Genomic DNA, 23,526 nt, shown 5'->3' with positions numbered 1-23,526 from the left:
AGCACCACAGGTCAGTCCACTAAGAAACAGGACTTGCTCAGAAGGAACATATTATTATGGAGACCATAGCATCTGCTTCGTGGTAAAGTCATGCGCTTGCCCGCTGACCACATCACACAGAGTTGCAGAGAGAAATGCTAATTAGCACAACTTGGGACCAGCATTTTCTATTTTGGGTAGGGCAAAAATTATTTAAAGTGAAACTAACAATTTCAGATATTAAGATTTCTTGATTACTCAAGTTTTTATTAGTTTGTATGTTCCTTTTCTGTCTATAATCAAAGTGCAGGTGAAAGGAGCGAGAGAATATTACAAAGGCTGTGTGGAAATAAGTAAATGTGTTTCCCAAATGGACACCGGATGCTTTATTTCCCATGTGAGCATCGTTATCAAGTATCCGATCTTTTTCTTTCTCTTTAACTTTCATCTAAAGTACAAAAGTATCAGGACTAACGTTTTCACTTCACAACGTGGCACTCCTTGGGTTGTTGTTTTCTGTGGGCACCAAGGAAAACAGGCACTCGCCAATTAATTTAAGTCCAGATGAAGCATATTCTGGAGGGGGATCAATGTAAAACAGGGACACGTAACATGATAAGCATTTCCTCTTTGTAGAGGAGGGCTTTGGAATTAAAGAGAAAAACCTCAGAATAATAAAAAATCCATTTAGAAAAAAGCTTATATAAAACATGTGCCAAAATCTCTCCATCTAAAAAAAAAAAAAATACAGAGCAAATCAGCCCGCCACAGTTTAGATACTAACCACCTCTTGCTTGTGCTGTGCGATAGAGTTTACCTCAGTTTCCCTGACTACAGAGCATCTGTTACAACACTGCAAAGCCACATTACTCTGACAGGTCCCAAAGCGCCACCTTCCTGGCTCAAACCCTGGGTGCCAGGGGAAGAGCATGCCTGGGTGGGGTCACTGCCGGAAGCATGAGCTGGGACCACACATGGAAAGTGCCTGCCAGTGCCTGGCCAGGGTCTGTGCTCAGTGGATGTTGGCTTTGCCTAGTGATGTGCTGGTTTCTGCTGAAAGCTGCCTTCTAGAAGCAGTATAACAACCCTCCAAAGCACTTGTGGGTTAGTTCCCTACACATGACGTATGTTTACATTCTGAAGAGACTATCAAGACAGCCTCTGGTGGTTTAAAATACTTATCACGGAGTTTCCTGGGGGAAGTGACATGATGTCCCCAAGGGTAAGCCCAAACCAGCACTTTCTTTTTACATGGGAGTCTCCTTTAGACAAGCTTTTCTGTCTCAGGACCCACCGTTGCCTTTTAAGTTTTCTGGGGCTTTAGATGTGCATGGTATGCTAGGAAATCTTCAGGTGAACTGTTAAGTTGATGCTCATAATACTTAAGCTGTGGAGTATTAAGTATATGTGTTTACTGGAAGTGGTCATTTATGGGCACCTGGGTGGTTCAGCCAGTGAAGCGTCTGACTTCAGTTCAGGTCATGATCTCACGGTTCGTGAGTGTGAGCCCCGCATCGGGCTGTGTGCTGACAGCTCAGAGCCTGGAGCCTGCTTTGGATTCTGTGTCTCCCTCTCTCTCTCTCTGCCCCTCCCCTGCTTGCACCCTGTCTCTCTCTCTCTCCCTCAAATATACACATTAAAAATTTTAAGAAAAAAGAAGTGGTCATTCATAGTTAACATGAAGGATAGAATCAATAAAAGGAATCTGATTATACATAGTGGAAGAGAGGGCTGACATTTCATCAGTTCATGGTGCCACACTGCCATTCTTTCAGGCGTTTCAGAGAGCGGAAATCTTTAATCCGCTTCGAGCTACTGAAGGCATGTATACACAAACACCCACATTTAGCAAAGTAAATGAGCAAATCTTAACTTGGGGAGAAGATGCCAAATAGAGTATAATGAATCTGCAGGACAAGCATACATATTTTTATCCTTGACCTGAGTTAGAAAGAACAAGTTTAAATCTGACACATCTAAAAGTGAATTTGAGATCTGGAAAAGGGACTTTCAGAAACCTTCTTGTCCAACCATCTTATTTTACACACGAGGACACTGAGGTGCGGAGGCCCGAAGCAGCTGCCTGAGGACGGCAGACAGCTTGCAGCAAAGCCGGGACGGAGACGACGTGTTTCCAAACGTTTATTCTGTGCCTGAAATCGGGGACGCAGGGAATGAGCGTTTCATACTTTTCAGATGTCTGCATGAATCTGATAAGAAATACACTGCCGTGTCTTGAGCCACCTATCTGATGAAGCTTTTCTCCCTCATGCTGGCTTGTGTATTACAGAAGTGGGGCAGTTTACGATCCAGGGGACCTGGGGAGCCACGCTGTAGAGCAGAGGGTGGGTGTGTGTTGTAAATCATCCTGCTCAGGGCCTCGGGCCACACTTGGCCTCGTGACCCTCAGAGAACCACAAGGACAATCATCTGCTGTGAATGGAGGAAGCCCCGTGCAAACAGGTGCTCAGAACTAAAATTTAAGGAACAACTACTTGGGAGATAATTAAGTTGTAGATGAAAAGAAAACCAAAGATTAGGCTCAAACAGGGAAAGGCTGTAGAGATTCAAAAGGGAAGTATTCTGGGAATACAAGCAGATGCAAAGCCTGCTCACCACAGAGCAAAGTCAGGGTGAAAGTGAGGCCTTCAGACCCACCGAGGGGGTCGAATGAAAGGCAGATGTTGCTGGTATTATTTGTAAGTATTTATCTACGAGTTTATTCTTAGAGTGACTCACTTGGAGTCATGCTTCCATATGCTAAAAAGCTGCCTTGTGGGTTCATGCCACAGACGGGGAGACACCACAGTGACTAATGAAAAATTGCAGAGGACTTCAGCAGGTTTACAAGTTGAAGCTCATAACACAAATTGGTCTTTTTTACTAGACTAAGCAGACAATGTGCAGCCGAGGCGATTATCATTCTGCCTCAGGATCAAGCCTGACATGTGGATGCAGAGTTCGAGAAAACAGGGCCTCCCGGTCTCAAAGGCTCAGACTGTTGACAGCCTGGGGGAAGGGACGTGTGTGGGGAGGGGGATTGTAAATAGGGGGGCACCTATGTGTACAGAGCCGGGTGGGAAACCACACCAGCAACAAGAATCACGTCAACCTAACATTGAACTCTGACAGGCGTTTACTGAAGGACTGCCTGCCACAAACACGGACCCTGAACGGGCAGCGCTCGGAGCCTGGGAGGAAAAGCTGAACATGATGGGGTGGAAGGGGAATCCACTCGGAGGACCACAGAAGAGAGAGTTGGTGCTAGGGGAGCAGTCATGGAGGGTTCCTGCCTTCCGGGCGGGGGAGCAGGGAAGGCTTCAGGGAGGAAGCTGTGCAGAAGCAGGGAGAAGTCAGGGAGAGTCTGCGGTGGAGGAGGGAACTAGAGGGGGGCGGAATGCAGAACAGGAGCACAGAGGGGTTAAGCAGAAGGGTATCTGAGAAATGGCAAGGGGCTCCCACAAAAGCTCGAGGTCTCTCTCTAGTCGGGGACATCTTTCATACAAAGGACCTGTAACCAAGCATGCAGCAAGAAACATTCAATGTTGAAAAGTAAGCAGGTTTAAAGACACAGGGGTGCCTGGTGGCTCCGTTGGTTGGGTATCTGACTTCGGCTCAGGTCATGATCTCACGGTTTGCGAGTCTGACCCCGGGTCGGGCTCTGTGCTGACAGCTTGGAGCCGGAAGCCTGCTTCCCGTTCTGTGTCTCCCCTTCTCTCTGCCCCTCCCCCGCTCACACTCAAAAACATTTTTTAAAAATAAAAAAAATAAACACACAATATCTTCTGGGGGGGGGGTGTGGTGGGAAGGTGCTAAAGAAAGAATAGGTAACGTATGAAGTCCGTGAAAACCAAAACTGACCTCTATTTCTGGCCTCAGAGACCTGAGATAACTTTTGAGATCGCCCCGCGTCATCAGTTCCATGATGACCAGCGTCGGCTGGCCCTGGGACACCACGCCCAGCAACCGCACCTGGGAGGAATGACAGAGAGAAGGACTCAAAGGGTGAGGGTTGCCCGTGACAGTCCCCATCCAGGCTGCTAGAACAGTCTGTGACCTGCAGAGCCCAGACGTGCGGGCCACAGGGCCCCCACTGGCCGGGGTCTACACCACAGCCAGAGCCGCTAGTGCACAGGTGTCTAAGGGCCAACAGTGAGGTGACGGGGAACTCTGGAAGGTGGGGCGAGACACCAAACCCCCAAGTGATGCCACTGACACTCTGGGGGGCCCCACTGAGGTGTTCTCCCTGCATCAGTTTCTGGCTTCTCAGGGCATTCTCTTACCACATGGTGACAATTGAACTCCTTCATCACTGAAGCCTCGTTGAGAAATTCAATCCTTTCACGCATGCTCGCGGCCTCGTTCACCGTTTTGATGGCCACCCTGGTTTCGGGCTCATCTTTAACCACGCCTTTGGCAACTCCTTCGTAGACCATCCCAAACGAGCCCTGCCCCAGCTCTCGGCTCATGGTGATTTTCTCCCGAGCAACCTCCCACTCATCAGGTACATACACTGGAGAAGAAGAAACCAGAACCGAAACAGGTAAGGCAGGGAGCCCCTGGGCAGAAGATGCTTTTGAGGGAAACCAGAATACAAGATGCCACTTCCTGAAGTCCACAGAGAACATCAGGAAACAGTGACACAGCTTGTCCTGAAATTTCTGCAAGACAGCTACAGTCACACACTGGTATTTCAAGTCTTCAAGGATTCTGAGGTAATTTTAGGATCCTAACAGCACACAAGAACCACAAAGGAATCCAATTTGAGATGCGCTAAGTATAGAATTCACAACAGGCTTCAAAGACAGTACGAAAAAAAAATCACGCAAATATTTTAATAGTTTTTAGACTGACTACCTATTTAAATTGATAATACTTTGGACATACCGGGTTAAATAACGTGTATCATGAACATTTTTTCACTTCTTTTTTTAACGTTTTTTCATGTTATAGAAAGAGAGAGCATGAGTGGGGAAGGGGCAGAGAGAGAGGGGAGGACAGAGAATCTGAAGTGGGCTCTTCACTGACAGCAGTGAGCCTGATGTGGGGCTTGAACTCACGGATTGTGAGATCGTGACCTAAGTGAAGTGGAATTTCAATTGACTGAGCCACGGCAGGTGCCCCTCACCTGTTTCTTTTATACTTTTTTAAACGTGGTTATTAGAAAAACTTATGGTTACATACGGGACTGGCCTTCTATTTCTATTGGTAGCACTATTCTAGTTTAGACAAGTGTCTCCAGCCTCACCGAAGCCCCTGGGGTGTCTATACAGGAACAGAAGCTGCTGAACTCTGGCACCAAGGACCATCAGTGGTGAGCAAGGTGGAGGGACAGCTGGTGAGCACAGGGGTCTCCCCAGGGCCCTGGCCTGAGCTCCATGAACTCAGGGACCGCCCACAACTGGGTTGAGGGGCTGGGAGTTGGGACATGGTAAGACAGAGCCTGAACATGACTTCTCCAGCCAAGGCTTTCAGTCAATCTGGTTTAAGAAAACAAAGAAGTAATTCCAGGCAGGCAGGAAGGAGAAAGAAAGAGGAAAAGGGAGAAGGGAGGTAAGAAAGAAAAGAAAACAATACAGAGGATCCATCCCACAACTCAGATGGGCAGAATGAAAAAGAAAAAGAAAAAAACAACCGCAACCTGTTCCATTAGCTCCCTAAGAAATGTCAGTTATAAGGACATCCTTCTAATGCTGTGTGTGCTTCTGTCCTTGCCGGAGAGGGGGATTCCCAGCAGGCTCCACTGTATACCAGGAAGGGGTCCTGGCTCAGAAATGCAGGACTGGGGAGCTGCGATGGCATCTGTGTTTGCTTGTATGCTTTTGGACGTTAACCTTGCGCTTACGGCTGGATGTGGGAGAAGCAGTGGCTGGCAGCTGGATTCCAACACCACTGGGTCTCCTGTTCTTTCATGTCTGGAAGGAAAGACGTCTATAAATTAGGCCCAGGAGATCCCACCAACTTATGCCACTGAGGAGTGTCCAATATGGCCTATGTTCATCAATCTAGAATTTTCTGTCATACGCACTTTTGTATTTCCCATTACATATGCAGTTTAGGAATTTCGTAAACGGGAGTCTACCTTCTATGTGGCTTAGATGTCATACGGCCCCTAAGAAGAGGCTGAGGCTTGCTTAGGAGAGTAAGTATGCAAGACAAGCCAGTAGATAAGACTCTTCACAATACCCCTCAGAAAGTATAAAGAGAAACCGCCTGTATCCGTTTATCTCCGAAAATCCGGGCTTGCTTTTAATCAGAATTAACTCTGTAGCACACCATAAAACACGGAGTTAAAACCAATCCCATTCCTTCCTTGGGAGGTCCCTGAAGTCAATACTTGCAATCTCTTTCTCTAAATTCAACCCAGCAGCTCTGACTCGAGCCAGCAGGTCCTAAGCCCCGCCAGCCAGCAACGGGTTATGTGCACAATGTTATCAGCACTTCCCTAGAGGGGATTTTTGGTATATTCTGGAGAATGGTGACGTGCAGAATAGCTTCTGGAGAAAGAAGTTTTTAAAGCATTTTCGAACTGCAATGTCATTTTGTCGCCCCTCGAGGAGACTAACTATAAGGTGCTTGTCAAATGGCCGACTAAATTAAGTTCAAATGAGGTGACCGTGTTCCTACCTGTTGTTGGCCTGGGTGACAATGCGTTGGGTTTTTATTTTATTTTTTTTTTAATTTTTTTTTTTTCAACGTTTTTATTTATTTTTGGGACAGAGAGAGACAGAGCATGAACAGGGGAGGGGCAGAGAGAGAGGGAGACACAGAATCGGAAACAGGCTCCAGGCTCTGAGCCATCAGCCCAGAGCCTGACGTGGGGCTCGAACTCACAGACCGCGAGATCGTGACCTGGCTGAAGTCGGACGCTTAACCGACTGCGCCACCCAGGCGCCCCTGGTTTTTATTTTATTTTTAAAGGCGAATCAAGGCATATTATGAAAGTAGTTCTGGAAAGATATAAAATTTGCATTCAAATCACCATTAGAGTCTGATATTATTGTATTAATGCTCTTTCTAAGCTTCCTGGACACTTCATAGTCAAAACGACAAAATGCCAGTCTTCTGTGCTTTATTTCAAAGCAGAGCAAATTCTCTGGAATAGCCTTATTCCACCTCTACAGAGAAGGAAAGTGGCCTTGCATTTCCTCATAAATTCCATTAAGTGTGTGATGACTCCTTACCTTATCTGACTTAAAAAAAAAAAAAAGCTATTAATTATATAAGCAATGCATAAAAATCTTTTTGCTTTTTTTTTTAATAAAGAAAAAAATACTTTCCACAAGTAACTACTATTTTAAATTTGGTGTGTATCCTTCCAGAATGCTCTCTATGTCTTATATACATACATACATCAAAGGAGTACAGAAATATGTGTGTGTGTATGTGTGTATGTGTATATACACACATACCTACATGCCTATTAAAAATACAGCTTTGTGGGGCACCTGGCTGGCTTAGTTGTTTAGGCGTCCTGCTCTTGATTTCGGCTCAGGTCACGATCTCACAGTTCACGGGGTCAAGCCCTGCATCAGGCTCTGTGCTGACAGTGTGGAGCCTGCTTGAGATTCTCTCTCCCTCTCTCTCTCTCTGCCCCTCCCCTCCTCATTCTTTCTCAAAATAAAAATAAAATAAAGACATTAAAAAATACAACTTTGTGAGACTTCTATAGAATCAGGAAGAAATGTCCTTATTCTGCACTTGATTCCCATTCAGGGGAGGCTGCTTTTGATCGGCTTTGCTGTAAACAGAACTGAATTAGAAATTATTAGAGAAATCATAACAAAACTTTACACATTTATATAGTGCTTTTAAAGCATCAGTGTGTTTTCTTATGTTTTCCATTTACTCAGGGTAATCGATCAGAATAATCACAACTCCATTTCACACGTCCTGCACACCAACTTTCACTTCACCTGAAGCAAGAAGGAGGCCACACACGGTTTCTAAACACACCTCCCTGAGTTCATGTACTCATTCGTTCATCTGGTGGACCCAAGCCAGCTCCTCCTGTGGGTCAGCTTCCCTGCGGTCGACAAGATGCCAGAGACCATGTCATCCTGACTTCTCAACCACCTAGTATGCACATGTGTCCTCTGAACCTCACCGCCTCACCTACAGACAGGCGGGCATTAGAAAAGCCACCTTACCGGGACACAGGGATCAAAGGGAACAGCGTTCGTAAAAGCCCCCGGCAAGTGCCAGTATCACTAGACCCCAGGACCAGTGCCCGGCCTGGACTTACTTATAAAGGTTTGGATTCAAGCACAATAGGGAGAAGAGACAGTAAATAAGGAAAAAACGAAATAACCATCGAATAGAACCCAACTGCCAAGTCAGACCTCAGTCACTTAACTAAATGGACCTCATGAGTTATTACCCAAGGGTATGTGAATGGGCCGTGAGGGTATAAGTCATAGGAGCCCGGTCAGGAGGGAATGAGCAGAAAAACTCCAAGACAGAAAAATGCAGAGAAGCCAGGAGTGATCAAAGACCATCATAGCGATACGAAACTCAGGCTGAAACAAGTTTAAAGGAACTATTTGGTCAGCTGCAGCGTATCCTCTGACTAGATGTCAACAATTAAACAACTTTTGTCATCCTAGCATAAAATCTCAGGCAATTAAGTAAATTGACAACTGTGCTGACCAGTTGTCTCTGAAGACTGTTTTTCTTTGGGAGCATCCCATACAGTCCCAGAATTTTCGACATATTCAGTGAACTGCTCAAAACTTTGATTTAAAAGAGAAAGGGGGCGGGGGCACCTGGGTGACTCAGTCCAGTAAGCGTCTGACTTTGGCTCAGGTCACGATCTCACGGTTTGTGAGTTCAAGCCCCGCGATGGGCTCTGCGCTGACAGCTCAGAGCCTGCTTGGGATTCTCTCTCTCTCTCTCTCTCTCCCCCTCCCTCTGCCCCTCCCCTACTCACTCTTTCTCTCTCTCTCAAAATAAATTAACTTAAAAAAAATAATAAAAATTTAAAGAAAGTGTTAACGACGACATATTTGAAGCCAAAGTTACGTCAAATAACGCAAACCTCTTCTCCCTAAATTAGCCGCACTCCTGAAAGCTCCCTAGTCTGGGACCTGACTGGGTCCAGGCAGTGTCCGGAGCTTAGCTGCTTACCATCTGCGGCACTGAAGTACTCTGGGTTCACCGAAGCATACAGCACTCCATTCCCCAGCCTGCTGTTATTTCTGTAAGAAGGAAAAAATTCAGGTTAAAAAAACCCCGACGTGCACACATCTCATCTTCGCTCTATCAGCTTTATTTATCCCGTTTTAAGTATCACGAGGAAGGGAGCAAGGGGCACCTACTGCCTGCAGACCCTCACCTACACTCCCCCATCTGACCTGGGGCCGAAGACATCTGCTAACAGGGCTCTGGGCTTCCTCAGTGGTCTTGGATGAAAGCCTTGTAAGAAACATTTGTTTCTTGGGGCGCCCGGGTGGCTCCGTCGATTGGGTGTCTGACTTTGGCTCAGGGTCATGATCTCATGGTTCATGAGTTCAAGCCCCACCTCTGGTTCTGTGCTGTCTGCACAAAGCCCACTTCAGATCCTCTGTCTGCCCTCCTCTCTCTGCCACTCCCCTCCTTTCGCTCTCCCCCAAATTAAGAAAAACACAAAAAACCAAAAACAAACAACTGTTTCTTTACTTCATTGGAAATTGAAAGGTCTACTGGATAGAAAAGGCTGGGACACTGGGTTTGGAAAATCTCTGCATAAGCAGCGGTATCTGAGGGTGCAACCAGCAAGGGGACAAACCCTACCGGCCTGAGATATATTTTCTGTTGTCACTGACTCGTTAGGAAACGTTCCCTTTTCCTGTGAAGAGCAGTGATTGGAAAATCAGGTTTCCCGACCCATGGGGTATTTCCTCAAAATCCTCAAATCGCGTACCTGAACTCAGGTTCAAATCATCAGAGCACACAGCCACAAAAAGTGTCTGAGCTTTTCCTGGAGGCTCTCACCTTTTTCTGTGGAAGACGTACAACATGATAACCAGTCCCCCCACTATCAGCAGGACGGCAACAGGCAGAGCGATGATCAGGTGGATGAAATTTTCATATGTTACTGCCGAGACAAGGGAAATGATAAAATATCACTGGGTGAACAAGCTGGTCCTCTTTTTTTTTTTTTTTTAAGCTGGAAATATGAAAAAAAAAATCCCCCCAAATTCCTTGACTGCCCTATCACAAACTAGGAATTCTGAAGGTAAATGGTATTGGATAGGACACAGCAAAAACCTCTGAGTTATCTGGGGGGGGAGGGGGGTGGAGATAAACTAAGTGTGTACTGAGGAGTATAGTCATTTTTAAAGTACAGTGTATTCCTGGGGCACCCGGGTGTTGAGCTCAAGTGGTTAAGCATCTGACTTTGGCTCAGGTCATGATCTCATGGTTTGTGAGTTTGAGCTCCACATTGGGCTCTCTGCTGTCAGTACAGAGCCTGCTTCAGATCTTCTGCCCCCTCTCTCTGCCCTTCCCCCACTCGTGTGCTATCTTTCTACTAAAAATAAGTAAATATTTTTTTTAAAACGTACAGTGTATTCTGAAATAACAGTTCAAATGGTGGGCTCAAGTGAAATAATATTTGTATGCAATTCAGTGACTGTTAATGTATACATATATATATAAATAAATTTGCTAAAATAAAATGAATAGATTTTTACATAAAGAGTGCTCAAGTGGTACTGATGCTTGTTTTTATTTAAGAAGAATTTTTTTTAATGTTTATTTATTTTTGAGAGAGAGAGAGAGAGAGAGAGACAGAACGCAAGCCGGGGAGGGGCACAGAGAGAAAGACACAGAATCTGAAGCAGGCTCCAGGTTCTGAGCTGTCAGTACACAGCCTGATGTGGGGCTTGAACCCACGAACTATAAGATCATGACCTGAGCCGAAGTCGGATGCTTAACCAACTGAGCCACCCAGGTGCCCCCTTTTTTTCCCCTAAGATAATTTTTTCAAATGTTTATTTATTTTGAGAGAAAGAGACAGAGAAAGTGCGTGTGTGTGAGCAGGTGGGGGGTAGAGAGAAAGGGAGAGACAGAATCCCAGGCAGGCTCCTCACTGTTAGTGCAGAGACCAACTCGGGGCTGGCTCCCATGAACTGTGAGATCATGACCTGAGCAGAAGTCAAGAGTCAGACATTTGACTGAGCCACCTGGGTGCCTTGACCTTTATCTGTTAAGATAGTTTCATAGACAATTAAAAAGAAAACAAAAAACAAAACAAACCCCCCCCCCCCAAAAAAACCACAACTAACTCGATGGCACCCCTTGCCGAAATTGCTCTGAATTCTCCCCAAATGTTTGGGTCTAATTACAAGCTTGACCGAAACACCTGCTCCTCACTGTCACCAGCCCTCATATGACAGGAGCCAGGCTGGACACTGGGGATGCTGACGCATACTCTGGAAGATTCTCCTGGATGCGGGAGATGAGTGTGTCCACAGGTAGCACAAGAACCGAAAAAAGTGGGCTGCACACACTGCAGGGATGCAGAGAGGAAGGGAGAGGCGAGAAGGGAGCCAGGGGAAGCCTTCCAAGTGCAGAGGAACGGCTGGAAAGGATACTGGAGACTGGCTCCCAAGGGGCCTGTTCAAGCTGAGCAGTTTGAACCTCATTCTGCAGATGAAAGGCAGCCGGTGTGAGCTCTCAGGCCCCGCAGTGAACCGATCAGATTTGTGTCTGGAGAGATGGCTGTGCGTGAGGCCAGCCTGCAGCGGGCTGGCAGCATGGAGGAGGCACTGCGGGTCCTGGAGGGGCTGGGCCAGGGGGCGGGGACCTTGGTTTGTGCTGCGTTATCTAGCCCAGACCTCACAAAGAGACCACTGGTCCTTTTCTATAGAAGAAGACTCCCAGAGGTGACCTGAACTCCCCAAGGGTCACACAGGCAGCTGGTAAGCCATGGTCCTGGGATTGGGAGGGTACAGGCTTCCTGTACCCACAGCTCAGAGCTGCCCCAAAAAGCAAGCACCTGAAGTGGTGGCAACAGGGGCTGGATTTCAGTGGCACACGAGAGGCTGAATCAATGTGACAGGGGGTGGGGGGTGGGGGTTGCTGAATGAGAAATGGGTGGCTGGGGAGAAAGAAAAGGTGGGGAATGGCTGTAACGGTCCAGGCTTGGGTGGGGCATGGATTATGGTGCCACTCACTGACCTTGGGAACAGAGGCCAGAGAGATACTCTGAGGGTAGCAGCTGTGATTTTGGTTTTGTGCACGAGGAGTTCGAGTCTGAGGTACGTGAGCAGGGGAGGGGCAGACAGAGAGGGAGACACAGAACCCGAAGCAGGCTCCAGGCTCCAGGCTCCGAGCTGTCAGCACAGAGACTGACACGGGACTTGAACTCACAACAGTGAGACCATGACTTGAGCCAAAGTTGGATGCTTAACTGACTGAGCCACCCAGGAGCCCCAAGCTATTGTACTTTTAAAATTAAAGACATTTTGGGGGCGTCTGGGTGGCTCAGTCGGGTGAGTGTCCGACTCTTGATTTCAGCTCATGATCCCGAGGTCATGGGATCAAGCCTGGTGTTGGGCTCTGCGCTGAGCATGGAGCCTGCTTAAGATTCTCTCTCTCTCTCTCTCTCTCTCTCTCTCTCTCTCTCTGCCCCCCTCCCCCTGCTCATGCTCTCTCTAAAATAAAAAAAAAAAAAATTAAAGACATTTTTTATCAGATAGCTCTCAGAAATGGATTTAGTCTCCTGCATTTTCCAATTCTTGAAAATACTCTCAAGTTATCACTGCCTTTGGGAAGCCAGTAGAGTTTTAGTTTTTCTTCCTGAGGACTATTTCTTATATTTGTATCACTGATACTACCGGTCAGGCTGTACTGTGTTCTTTCTGAGTCCCACATTTCAATGGGGACATGGACAAACGGGAACACAGCCAGAGAAGAACAAAATGATTAGACGGGTAGAAAATTGGTCTCTGAGACTGGGGCTACAAGAAAGGGCCAAAAGACCAGAGATTATTTAGTCTGGAGAAGAAAAGTCTGGAGAGTAATTTAATAGTTTTCAAGCACATGAAGGGCTCCTTAAAGGAGAGCAGTTGCCAGAAAGCCTTGTAAAGCTTCTGTCTCCTCTGAGGATTAAACAGGAGGAAGAGACACTGCACTGGGACACGAGAGTCTTGTCTGACATGAGGACAAACCTCCCAGCAGCAAAGCGGGCATGCAGATTTAATTTTCCTGCAGTAGACGTCAACTTCTGCTGGAAAGAGTCCATCAGAGGGACTCCCGGTTTCCAGTGGGAACCTAGCACTCACGGGGTTAAAGATGGGGTAGCCATGGCACAGAGGGCCTCGCCTTCTCTGAAGGTAAGTCAGAGCTGCTATTTCAAAGGTCGCAGCCTGATGCTCGACCGACCCCTAAACTGAGGCTCTTGTTCCTAAGGGATGAGGAGAGGGGAGGGGAGAAGAGGAAGCTAGATGCTACTCTAGACAGAACTATGGTGAAGGTTCTAGCACTGGACTGGGTGGCACAGGCACACTGGTAAGAGCAGGGTAAGTGGACCCCATGGGGAGTTCAGACTACTTTAGTTGATGGAATAACCTGCCTCAGCTATCTGTTTACCCCTAAAACTTGAACTCAGGCACAGGGCCAGGCTCATAAAAATGCTACCTTGAGGTCTGCAGTTCTATTCACTCCATTCTTCTTCTGATATTTGTACTATTAGGATTTTCAAATACCTGTCTTTGGCTATTAGGCACTAACCAGGTGGACTGCTGGAATGGCTGAAGTCCAGAACTTAAAAACTCGGGGCGCCTGAGTGGCGTCCAGCCTTGGCTCAGGTCATGATCTCATGGCTTATAAATTAAAGCCCCGCATGGGGCTCTGTGCTGACAGCTCAGAGCCCAGAACCTATTTTAGATCCTGTGTCTCCCTCTCTCTCTGCCTCTCTTCCACTCGCCCTCTGTCTCTGTCTCTCTGTCAAAAATAAATAAAACATTAAAAAATAAAAAAAAAATAAAAATAAAAACCTCAGACAGCAAATCAGGGCAGCAAAGAGGTGGATACTAGGAGGGACCAGGGGGGTGGGGACCATCCACTGGACCCAAAAGTAGCACCAGTAAGCAAGGTGGGTCTGTGCTTCCATGTGGGGCAGTAAGGAGCAGTGTTATGCCAAATTTGACCCCAGTATCTGAACATGAAATAATCTTAAAAAAAAACTGGGTTCCTAGTTAGAAAGAGAAACTCAATATGGAAATGATAAGGAATATTTACGGCACCACAGAAAATACTGCATTTTCTTGGCCAACCAACCATAGGGCCCTTGGTGTACCTACACATTTTACAAAACTCAGTTTTAAAATCTGAAATCCTTGTCTAGAACGGCCTTCTAAGAATTCTGTCTTGTCAACGGTTTGAGCATAAAATCACAACATGGCCCAGTCTGGGTGCCGGCCGGCGAGCACTGGGCACATTCTACATGTGTTTGTGCTTTCAAAGTGCATCTGTAGTTTACTGGCAGGCAGGGAAGGGGACAAGGCCTGTGATGCTACCACAAGGACTCCTCTCCTGGAACAGGCTGGACTGGAGGCCCCCAGATTTCCGTCACCCTTTAGGATTCGAAGCCCTGAATCTGAGCCCTAACTAGCAGCCCTAACTGGACAAGGGGCAGAATGGTCAACTCAGCACTTTGTAAAAATGCTTTGGACATTAAACACGTTGGAAGCAAAGGCCCCCTCAAAAGGCCTCCCTGGAAAGGGGCTCTGACCCTCTCCCTGCCCCACGAGCGAGGTAGGAACCCTTAACAGCGGCGGCAGCCCAGCTGGAGCTCCCAAACGAGATGCCGGCAGACGCACGACCCTTCTGAGATGTGCCCAACTCGGCTCCAACATGGAATCAGAAAGTCAGAGGGCCCGACAGCCCAGGCTTCCCCGGTCCCGGCCCAGCCTGCTTTCGGGGTTCCCAGCTACTCCCTCCGCAAGCCTTACTTTTGGCGGGGACGTAGAAGAACACGGGATCCGTCCACGACCCATTCCCAGAGAGAGAGGTGGCCTGGATCCGGGCCGTATAGTTCCCCGGGTTGAGCCGGTTAAGCTTGGCGCCTCCATACTTCCGGTACTCCTGTCTGGATACACATTCCCGCTGATCCTGGGGGAAAAAAACATAGGTGCCAACTCCCCACGAGCACGTGATAAATGGGTGCCTCTTGCTACCCAGTGTCTCATGTCCCATCCAACAGTGATCCCGATGAGCGAGCGCAGGAAAGGAACCCAGTGTTGAATGGCCGTCTTCCAGTGACCATACACACACCCAAGTTCTACACGAACTTTTCTTTCTTTCTTTGTAATCAAAAAGAGCTGCAGAAAGATTAAGGGTTACTGAGACCAATCTGTTCTGTGCCAGAAGATCGCTTTCTGCAAGGGGGATAGTTTCTTAAGGGCGAAAACAAGCCCACCTCCTCGCATATTCCGAGTGCTCTGGGCAGAGTGCGGGGCAGCAGAAAGACCTAAATCCTCGCTGACTTGTCTCTGTGGGTTATGTCGTTAAGTCCTCGGCTAACCGGGAGGCGACCTGTGCCATCGACTGGAATGGAAGCATAGCCAGGTACGGACCACCGCCCCACGCTTACCTCGATTTGTGATCCATATTTTATTTCATACATTAGAATCAGTCCATTGGGATTCTCAGGTTCCGGCCACTTTAAAAAGATGGAGTTTTCAGGCCTTGACTCCCAGGTCACCGGCCCAGGAATGTCGTCTGCTCCTTCTGCGCAACAATTTAAACAAGTGAGAAAGTCAGATTCGGGTACCCCTTGGTGGGGGTGGGGTGGAGGCTAACCTAAGAATCCCCTCCCCCCAGGCTGTGCCTGCAGGGCTGAGGGCGGTGGCCACACAGGTTCCTCCAAAGCTGGGTGCTCACACATCGCACCGGGTTTGGAACCCAAGCAATCTAATGACCTGTGGGGCTCAAGATGCCACAGTCCCTTCCCTCCCCTCAGACTCCCCGCCCCTGCAAAAAAGCCTGCTATCTCTGGAGAAAGGAACCTATGCGATGCTGTGGAACAGAAGCAGCATCAAAAAGGTGCCTTGCAAGCAGAGGAGGCAGCAGCAAGCCTCCAGGCCGCGATGCGGACCCTTCCGAGTCTGCGTCTGCACACGGCAAACGCATCTTTTTTACGCGGGCATGAAGGACGGCCCGCAAGCCGGGCCTGTTGAGGAAGCCGCTGGGAAGCTCGTGCTGGGACCCAGCCCTCACAGCCACCATCAACTCCTCCTCCAGCCGCCAGGGAAGGCTGGGTGTTTGCTCTCTTGCTAAAGCAGTAAGCCGAGTGGTGAGCAAGAGTCACTGCAAGTTACAGCTGGCGAAGGCTCTGAGAAATGAGCTGGTCTGGGGCTCTCCTGGAAGGGTGGGGAAACTGAGGCCAGGGAGGCTGACAGCTGCTTCGAGACGTGCTGCGTGTGAGCCCCAGGACTGAGCCCCCCTGCTAGACTCCAGTACTTCTGGGCTCCTTCTACCACCTGCTGTCCTGGCAGGAAAGAGAACTGGGCAGTTCACCTCTCCTTTTTTAAGAAATTTATTTGTCTATTTTGAGAAAGAAATGCAGACAGAGAAAATCCCAAGCAGGCTCTGTGCTGTCAGTGCAGAGCCGGACACGGGGCTCAATCCCACGAACTATGAGATTAAGACCTGAGCCGAAATCAAGAGTCAGATGCGTAACTGACTGAGCCATCCAGGTGCCCCCTGTCCTTAAAGATGGATGGCAGTCTGAGTAACAGGCAGCTTCTAACTTCCAAGGGGAACGCAAAGACCAAATAGGAGGACTAAAGGCTACTCCAGCAGTTGACCTTGAGAAGCAACAGTCACTCTGAGTCAAGGCAGTTAACTGATTCCTCCTGACCCCAGAACTCAGGAGGGACCTGTGCACAGATGGGGAAAAGGGCCGCGAGGCACCAAGGGGGAGGAAGAGAGTTGACCCTGAAGGGAGCTTCCCTGTTCCTGAGTACTTTGTATAGACAGGCTGGGATGGAGATGATGTCATTAGGAGCAGACAGACTCCCTTCCCTGAGCTGCTGGTCTACCATGCTGCCTACGTGACCACCGTTCTTAATGAGCAGGATGGAGACTAAGGGTCATCGCCCGGGGTGTTCGACTCTGTGTCCACAAAACACAGGCTTCTCCACTGGGCTGTGAGTGAGTCAGGAGCGGGGCGAGTCGGATCACACTATACCTGCAGGCATGGTTCTTGCAAAGACAAAGTTGGAGGCGCTGCAGCCCAGCTTCTCAGCCTCGTGGTTACAGCTGTGGATGTCAATGCGGTACAAAGTGAAAGGCCGGAGGTTAGAGATCACAGTTCTCTCCTTGTTATCCACTCTGCTCTCAAAGAAAGGGTATTCTGTCTCGAGCTCTTCGGGGTCTGTGATATTATAGGTGTCTGCCACCGTGATGTTCCTGCTTCGGCTGGACATGGTGGTGTTGGTGACTTGTGTGACATCTCTCCGCTTCCTTTCAGGTCTGTCAGGAAGAGAGAAACTTGGCTGGTAAGTGCTTCTGCCTCTTTGGTCCTTTCTATGACTTGGGTTAGAGTACCGGAAAGAAAAGAAAAATCTTCACTTTGGATAAAAGGAACTATTCAGACCCTTTGGATGAGAACCAACAAGTAATACGGGGATTTCCTCCGTTATTTATTTTGCTTTCTCTACTCTGCAAACCTCAGAATCGGCACACAAACTGCCCCCCCTGGCTCCCAGAGTAGTGACTCAACTGTACCTAGAGGCAAACAAAGGTCTCAGCCACTCCTGGCTCTGCAGTATCCTGGCTGTTTCATCACAATGTCCATGCTCCCTGGTCCACAGACCTTATGGTTAAACATTAACGGTGACCCAACTTGCTGGCCACACTAAGGTTTATTAGGGGGTGAGGTGGGAGGGGGCAGAGGGGGTTCAAAGGCCTGTGGTGGTGGCTTCACCGGCCCCCTTTGACTGTGGAAATAAAGATACCAGGCAGCGAGCCCTTGCTTGGACCCCCTGACCCTTCCCTCTGGGGCTCCCGCTGAACCCCCTCTTCCTCTGAGACCCCGTTGTCTCTATTTCTCACACTCCTGGAGGTCTTTCCAGCCTGGTTTTGCCTCCCACTCAGCAGTGACCTCCTATGGCCTCTCCAAGGCTCTGCTTTAACAGGGGCAGAGTCACTGCCGTGGACTTGACTAGGGCTTAGAACAACAGCTACACAAAGCAACAGGACAGCAAAAGACAAATCAAAAGAAAAGAATGTCTACACCCCAAAGGGCAGACGAACGGTCCAAACAGCTGGCGTTGCAGGGTGGGGGGTGGAATGAAAAAAATGGTTTTGGGCTCTCCCAAGAAACCTTAGTGTTTATTTTTGAGAAAGAGAGAGAGAGAGAGAGAGAAAGAGAGAGAAGGAGGGAGGGAGGGAGGGTCAGGCAGAGAGAGAGGGGGACACAGAATCTGAGGCAGGCTCCAGGCTCTGAGCTGTCAGCCAGAGCAAAACACGGGGCTCACGAGCCACAAGATTATGCCCTGAGCTGAAGTGGGACGCTTAGCTGACTGAGCCACCCAGTCACCCCTCCCCCAAAAAGCCTTAAAAAGAAGCTCCGAGCATTTACAGGAACCAACAGCAACAGAACATGAGAGTAAACACCCAGACAAGAAACAGCCACCCTCAGGTCAGCCACCGGAAACAGTGGGGAAGAGGGTGCTGTCCGTTCCATACGGAGGCTGTCAGCAGGCATCACTTATCCTGTGCACGGGCAAAGGGCGGGGAGCAAACAGAACAAATCTCATCTGGAAGAAAACTAAGAGTCCAAGGCAAGGAGAAAGAACAGAAGACAGGAATGCTCACCAGTTCTCATGTAGGGGAGAAAGCGGAAGGTCCACAGGGAGACAGGGCACCTGGGAAGCCATTCATGCTCTTACTGCCACTCAGCAGGCTTCCCGTGGGTCCTTATTTGCCATGAAGTGAAAAACTTGGAAAGGAAAAGCAGGGCGCTTGGGGAAAGGGCCTCTGGCTCCCCAGTCCGCCCGGCCCAAACGCCATCACCACTCTTGTGCAGTGACCCACTAGGCCCCACCCAAACACGAACTGTTCAACCCAGATAGACTCCTTCCGCCAGGCAGAGAACCGCGGGGTCCGGCCGTGTATTCATGGCCCCACTGCATTTACTTTCATAATACTGGGGAAGGAAAGATTAGGAAACGAGGCGGATAATCTCCTGTCCTCACAATCTGCACACCAGACAACCTTCCTGGAACAGAAGGACACAAGAAACTACGTTAATTACTAGGGAGACCTTTTTTGAACCTACCAGAACTAACGTCCTACATTCTCTTCAAAACCAATGCAACACATAAAACCAACACAACACCTGGGGCGCCTGGGTGGCGCAGTCGGTTAAGCGTCCGACTTCAGCCAGGTCACGATCTCGTGGTCCGGGAGTTCGAGCCCCGCGTCAGGCTCTGGGCTGATGGCTCGGAGCCTGGAGCCTGTTTCCGATTCTGTGTCTCCCTCTCTCTCTGCCCCTCCCCCGTTCATGCTCTGTCTCTCTCTGTCCCACAAATAAATAAACGTTGAAAAAAAAACCAACACAACACCCAATTACATCTGTAAGAAAGAAGCTGCCTGGGCTTAATCCACTGCAAATAATCCTGTGCCCAAACCCCTCCTGCAGCCCATCCCCATTTACCTGGGATTACACCATCAAGTTCAGTCAAGCTGATTTCTAAACACCACACTTTTGGAGACTACAGAGCTCTTACTAATGGCACCGAGTTAGGGACTGGGGGAAGGGAGGCCACATGGGACATTATCAGGAAGACAAGGTATGGCACAAGCAGAATGGCATGCCCATGATTCTTTGTAAACAGCCACATTTCCAAATGGTGTGAACGACAGCATCACCGTCCGCTTTCCAAACCACTCCCACTCCATCACGTAACCTACTCCATCGGAAAATCTTTCACTCTTCAACACCTGCCAACATTTGCTACTGAAACCCAACTATGTGATTTAAAAAATGAAGGCAGGGGAGCCTGGGTGGCTCAGTTGGTTAAGCATCTGACTCTTGATCTCAGCTCAGGCTGTGATCTCGTGGTTCGTGGGTTCAAGCCTGGAGTCAGGCTCTGCGGTGATGGCACAGAGCCTGCTTGGGATTCTGTCTCTCCTTCTCTCTATCTCTCCCCTGATCATGTTCCCTCTCTCTCTCAAAATAAATAAATAAACTTTAAAAAAAAATGAAGGCAGTGGTCAATAAAAGGCATTCACCACCGAATACTGACTCCAGAAAGCACTTTACAAACTCTATTGTCCATTCTACTTCAAACCTTCAAACCACATGGGACACACTGGACAATATGTAACATACTAAATCTAACTTGACTGGTTTTAGCGCCCCCCCCCCCCAATAGATTGTTCTTAGAAGGAATTAAAAGAATTAAAAATCATCTTTGGATAATTTAGTTCTAAAACAGAAAACCTTCCTTGATGATTCAGTCATTCTGCCACACAGACTATTCCTTCTACCCAAATTCTATTGCAAATTGTGTGGACATCAGATTTATGCCCTCGGTAGGAGGCATTAAAAAAAAAAAATGAAGTTCTTATAAATTGGGGCTGCTCACCAAAAGCTAATATGGTATCTATATTCCTCCTATGAGAAGACAGACTAGCAGGTCAGACTTGTCCTAGGAGAGAGAATGTCAGGGAGCAGGCATTCATCAGGGGGAATCTGGCACGGGAGAAACTTAGTTTTGAATTCAACAACACAAGCACGACGCATTAATCGTATCTGTGTCAACCACAACTCTGCTTTCACATTGCCCGATCTTGTGTTTCACATCTAATGAGGGGGGAAAAAAAAGTACTGCCTTGAAACTACAAACTGAAAGCTCGGGGCCCTTTAGCAAAACTTTCCCAAAGCCTGGACTCACAACCTGAGCTTCTGGCAAGTCAGTGGGACAGCAACGTAGCCGATAGCTTTTGCTGGAGAATAAACAAGAGAACTCCTGCCCAGCCTGTTTGGGACACTCTCAATTCACCCTCTTCTGTGTCCACAGGAAGGGACACTAGCTGAGCCTCTGCTGGCATGGGGGAGATGGCCCATGTTGAGAGGCAATGTCACCAAGGGCAGGAACCCCGGTGTGTGGCAAGAGGGGGCCAGCTCCCAAATAGACTGGTAATTAATTAGGCTGCTGGAGAAGTCGCTAAGCCTGAATTCGAGTTTCTCATCTTTGAGCTCCTCAAACGTTCTTATTCTTGGAACTACGCGTGACATACAGACAACGTGGATTAGCACTTGAACCGCAGCCCTATAATCTACCAGGCAAATCGGAGCATCTGCAGCGGGGCGGGTCAAGAGGACCCACCGTGGGCTCTCACAACTCCCTAGAGAGCACAGGAGGGGCAGACAGCCACTAAGCGACGAAGGGCTTCATTCTGAAAAGGAAAGGATGCCTGCACTCTAAAAGGTCTTTATTTCATATTTTCATGATTTTTCAAAGTAAGATGGCTATCTTTGACTATTACACAAACATTAGGAAGGTCACTTGACAGAGAAAATCACTTTAAAAGCAACTTTATTGACACAACCTAAGTAAGCCTTTAAGGGCAAGGTAATTACAGAATAAACAGAAGCCACAGGCTTCTGGTGCCTCTCAGGGTCGGTGGCAGGAAGAACAGTGATCTGAGAACATGCTTGGCAGGGGGCTGGAGGCTGGGGCACTATGGGGACCGAGGAACCTGCAGCTCACAGGAGCAGCACTGGTCTGAATCCAGTTTCACTGTCCACATTTCAGGCAGGAGGCAAACTCCACCTTATAATCTTCTTAGAAATTTCTTTTAATGTTTATTTATTTTTGAGAAAGAGAGGAGAGAGTGAGGAGAGAGACAGAAAGAGACAGAGAGAGAGAGACAGAGAGGGACAGAATGAGTGGGGGAGGGGCAGAGAGTGAGGGAGAGGGTCCGAAGCAGGTCCTATGCTGTCAGCACAGAGCCCGACATGTGGCTTGAACTCACAAACCGTGGGATCATGGCCTGAGCCGAAGTTGAACACTCAACCGATTAAGCCACCCAGGTACCCCCACACTATAAACTTTCAGGAGAAAGAGGGAGACGAGGACCACTACTCTGTTTCCGTCTCTTTCACAGACATCACAGGGCTACTCTGCTGGACTCCCCTCCACTTTTTTTATACTATTTTTTAGTGTGGTAAAATAAAATTGTTAAAAAAAAAACCCAAATTTTTCATTTTTTAATGTTTATTTATTTTTGAAAGAGAGAGAGACACAGCCAGTGGGGGGAGCAGGGAGGGGAGGCAGAGGATCCCTAGCAGGCCCCACGTTGATAGCAGAGAGCCCTATGCGGGGGCTCGAACTCATGAACGACCTGAGCTGAAGTCAGACGCTTAACCGACTAAGCCACCCAGGCGCCCTCGTGAAGTTGGACCCCTTTCAAAGCTCACTCTGGTTTTCTGCCTCTTGAGTCACTCCTCCTTAGCCAGGCTCCAGAGGCAGCAGGGAGAAGTGGGATGGGGCAGAGGGGCTCTCCTCTACACCTTGCAGAGTGCCCTTCCCTGTCCCCACAGCCAAGGGAGCCCACCTGCCCTCTGCGGGAGGCTGTGTGGCTGAGGCAGCGGCATCATCACGCAAACGGCCCCCGACAGCATGAGCCCTCGGCCCCCTCCCCTTCCCTCCAGGGCGACCGGGCTTCCACAGGCCCTCCACTCAACCAAATGGACACCTTGCTTTGTTGTTTCCCCCTTGATGGCTCTAGGGTTCTGCAAACCACCCCGCTGGAGAGAAAGCAACAGAACCTGCCTGGGGAGCGCCAGCCTGGGGACGTTTTCAAAGGATGCAGGTACCTGGGCACAAAGATGGAGTTGTGCAGGAAGTTCTCGAAGACTTTGCGGTACTCAGCCTCCTCCTTCTCCGCCTGCTTCTCGGCCTCGGTTTTGGGGCAGGCACAGCAAGGCCCCTTCTCTCCGCTGCACACTTCGGTCTTGGGGTTCTCGGTCACCTCCTCGACGTCAATGGTGCCATCGGCATACTTCCTGATGGGGATTTTGTCTGCTCGGGAGAGAGAAGGCCAACAGGAGCGGAAATGAAAGGCAAGTCACAGATGTTGGTGGCTGTCAGCGCCTTTAATGGAGAACGGAGCCGGCTTCACGGGGTCGCTCAGACGACGGGGGCTGGGCTGCGGGTCCCCCCACCCTCCGCCCTCACCTTTGGAGCAGTAGTTGTGGCGGTAAAGGTAGCTGTCCTGGGGCTGCCGCTGCCACCTCACGATGTAGTAACTCAGGTTGCCGTTGGGCAGGGACGGCGGGTTCCACTTCACGATGAGCTGAGAAGAGGAGTTTGATGCCGAAAGAACATCCAGGGGAATGGAAGGAACTGGAAAGAGGGAAAAAGGCCGTCAGGTACTCGCCGCAAACCAACCAGAAGCCGTGGGGGTGGCCCAGAGAAGGAGAGGGCGCGGACGCGTGACATGAAAACGGAACCCTGTTTTGAAATCGTATGAATTTAAACGCCATCGCTTCTCTGTATGGTCTCTATCCTCAGGTCACCTCTGTGGAAACAAACAGGACCG

At 48.8% G+C, this 23,526-nt stretch overlaps 1 protein-coding gene and 1 long non-coding RNA gene across 5 annotated transcripts in view; both read right to left on the bottom strand.

The window, feature by feature from the left end:
- Positions 1 to 23,526, bottom strand: part of IGF1R (insulin like growth factor 1 receptor) — a 310,288-nt gene that overhangs the window by 24,776 nt on the left and 261,986 nt on the right. For all 4 annotated transcript variants that reach the window (XM_086711440.1, XM_086711442.1, XM_086711441.1 and 1 more), the window contains exons 9-17: positions 23,163 to 23,330; positions 22,802 to 23,006; positions 17,159 to 17,442; positions 15,560 to 15,696; positions 14,919 to 15,078; positions 9,952 to 10,054; positions 9,106 to 9,176; positions 4,263 to 4,492; positions 3,841 to 3,951 (exon numbers count right to left, since the gene is read on the bottom strand). In XM_086711440.1, coding sequence (XP_086567566.1) covers positions 3,841 to 3,951; positions 4,263 to 4,492; positions 9,106 to 9,176; positions 9,952 to 10,054; positions 14,919 to 15,078; positions 15,560 to 15,696; positions 17,159 to 17,442; positions 22,802 to 23,006; positions 23,163 to 23,330 — 1,469 coding nt within the window. The remainder of the gene's footprint in view (positions 1 to 3,840; positions 3,952 to 4,262; positions 4,493 to 9,105; positions 9,177 to 9,951; positions 10,055 to 14,918; positions 15,079 to 15,559; positions 15,697 to 17,158; positions 17,443 to 22,801; positions 23,007 to 23,162; positions 23,331 to 23,526) is intronic.
- LOC147580386 (uncharacterized) lies at positions 18,334 to 22,795 on the bottom strand. The gene is made up of 2 exons (XR_015252846.1): positions 19,539 to 22,795; positions 18,334 to 19,312 (listed from the first exon to the last, which is right to left on the bottom strand). It is a non-coding gene; the product is annotated as an uncharacterized LOC147580386 (long non-coding RNA).

The sequence above is a fragment of the Puma concolor genome, chromosome B3 (genome assembly GCF_028749965.1).
Source record: "Puma concolor isolate L17-30 chromosome B3, mPumCon1.1.hap2, whole genome shotgun sequence".
NCBI lineage: Eukaryota > Metazoa > Chordata > Mammalia > Carnivora > Felidae > Puma > Puma concolor.
Note: the sequence above shows the minus strand (reverse complement) of the source record. Positions and strands in the feature narration are given on the sequence as shown.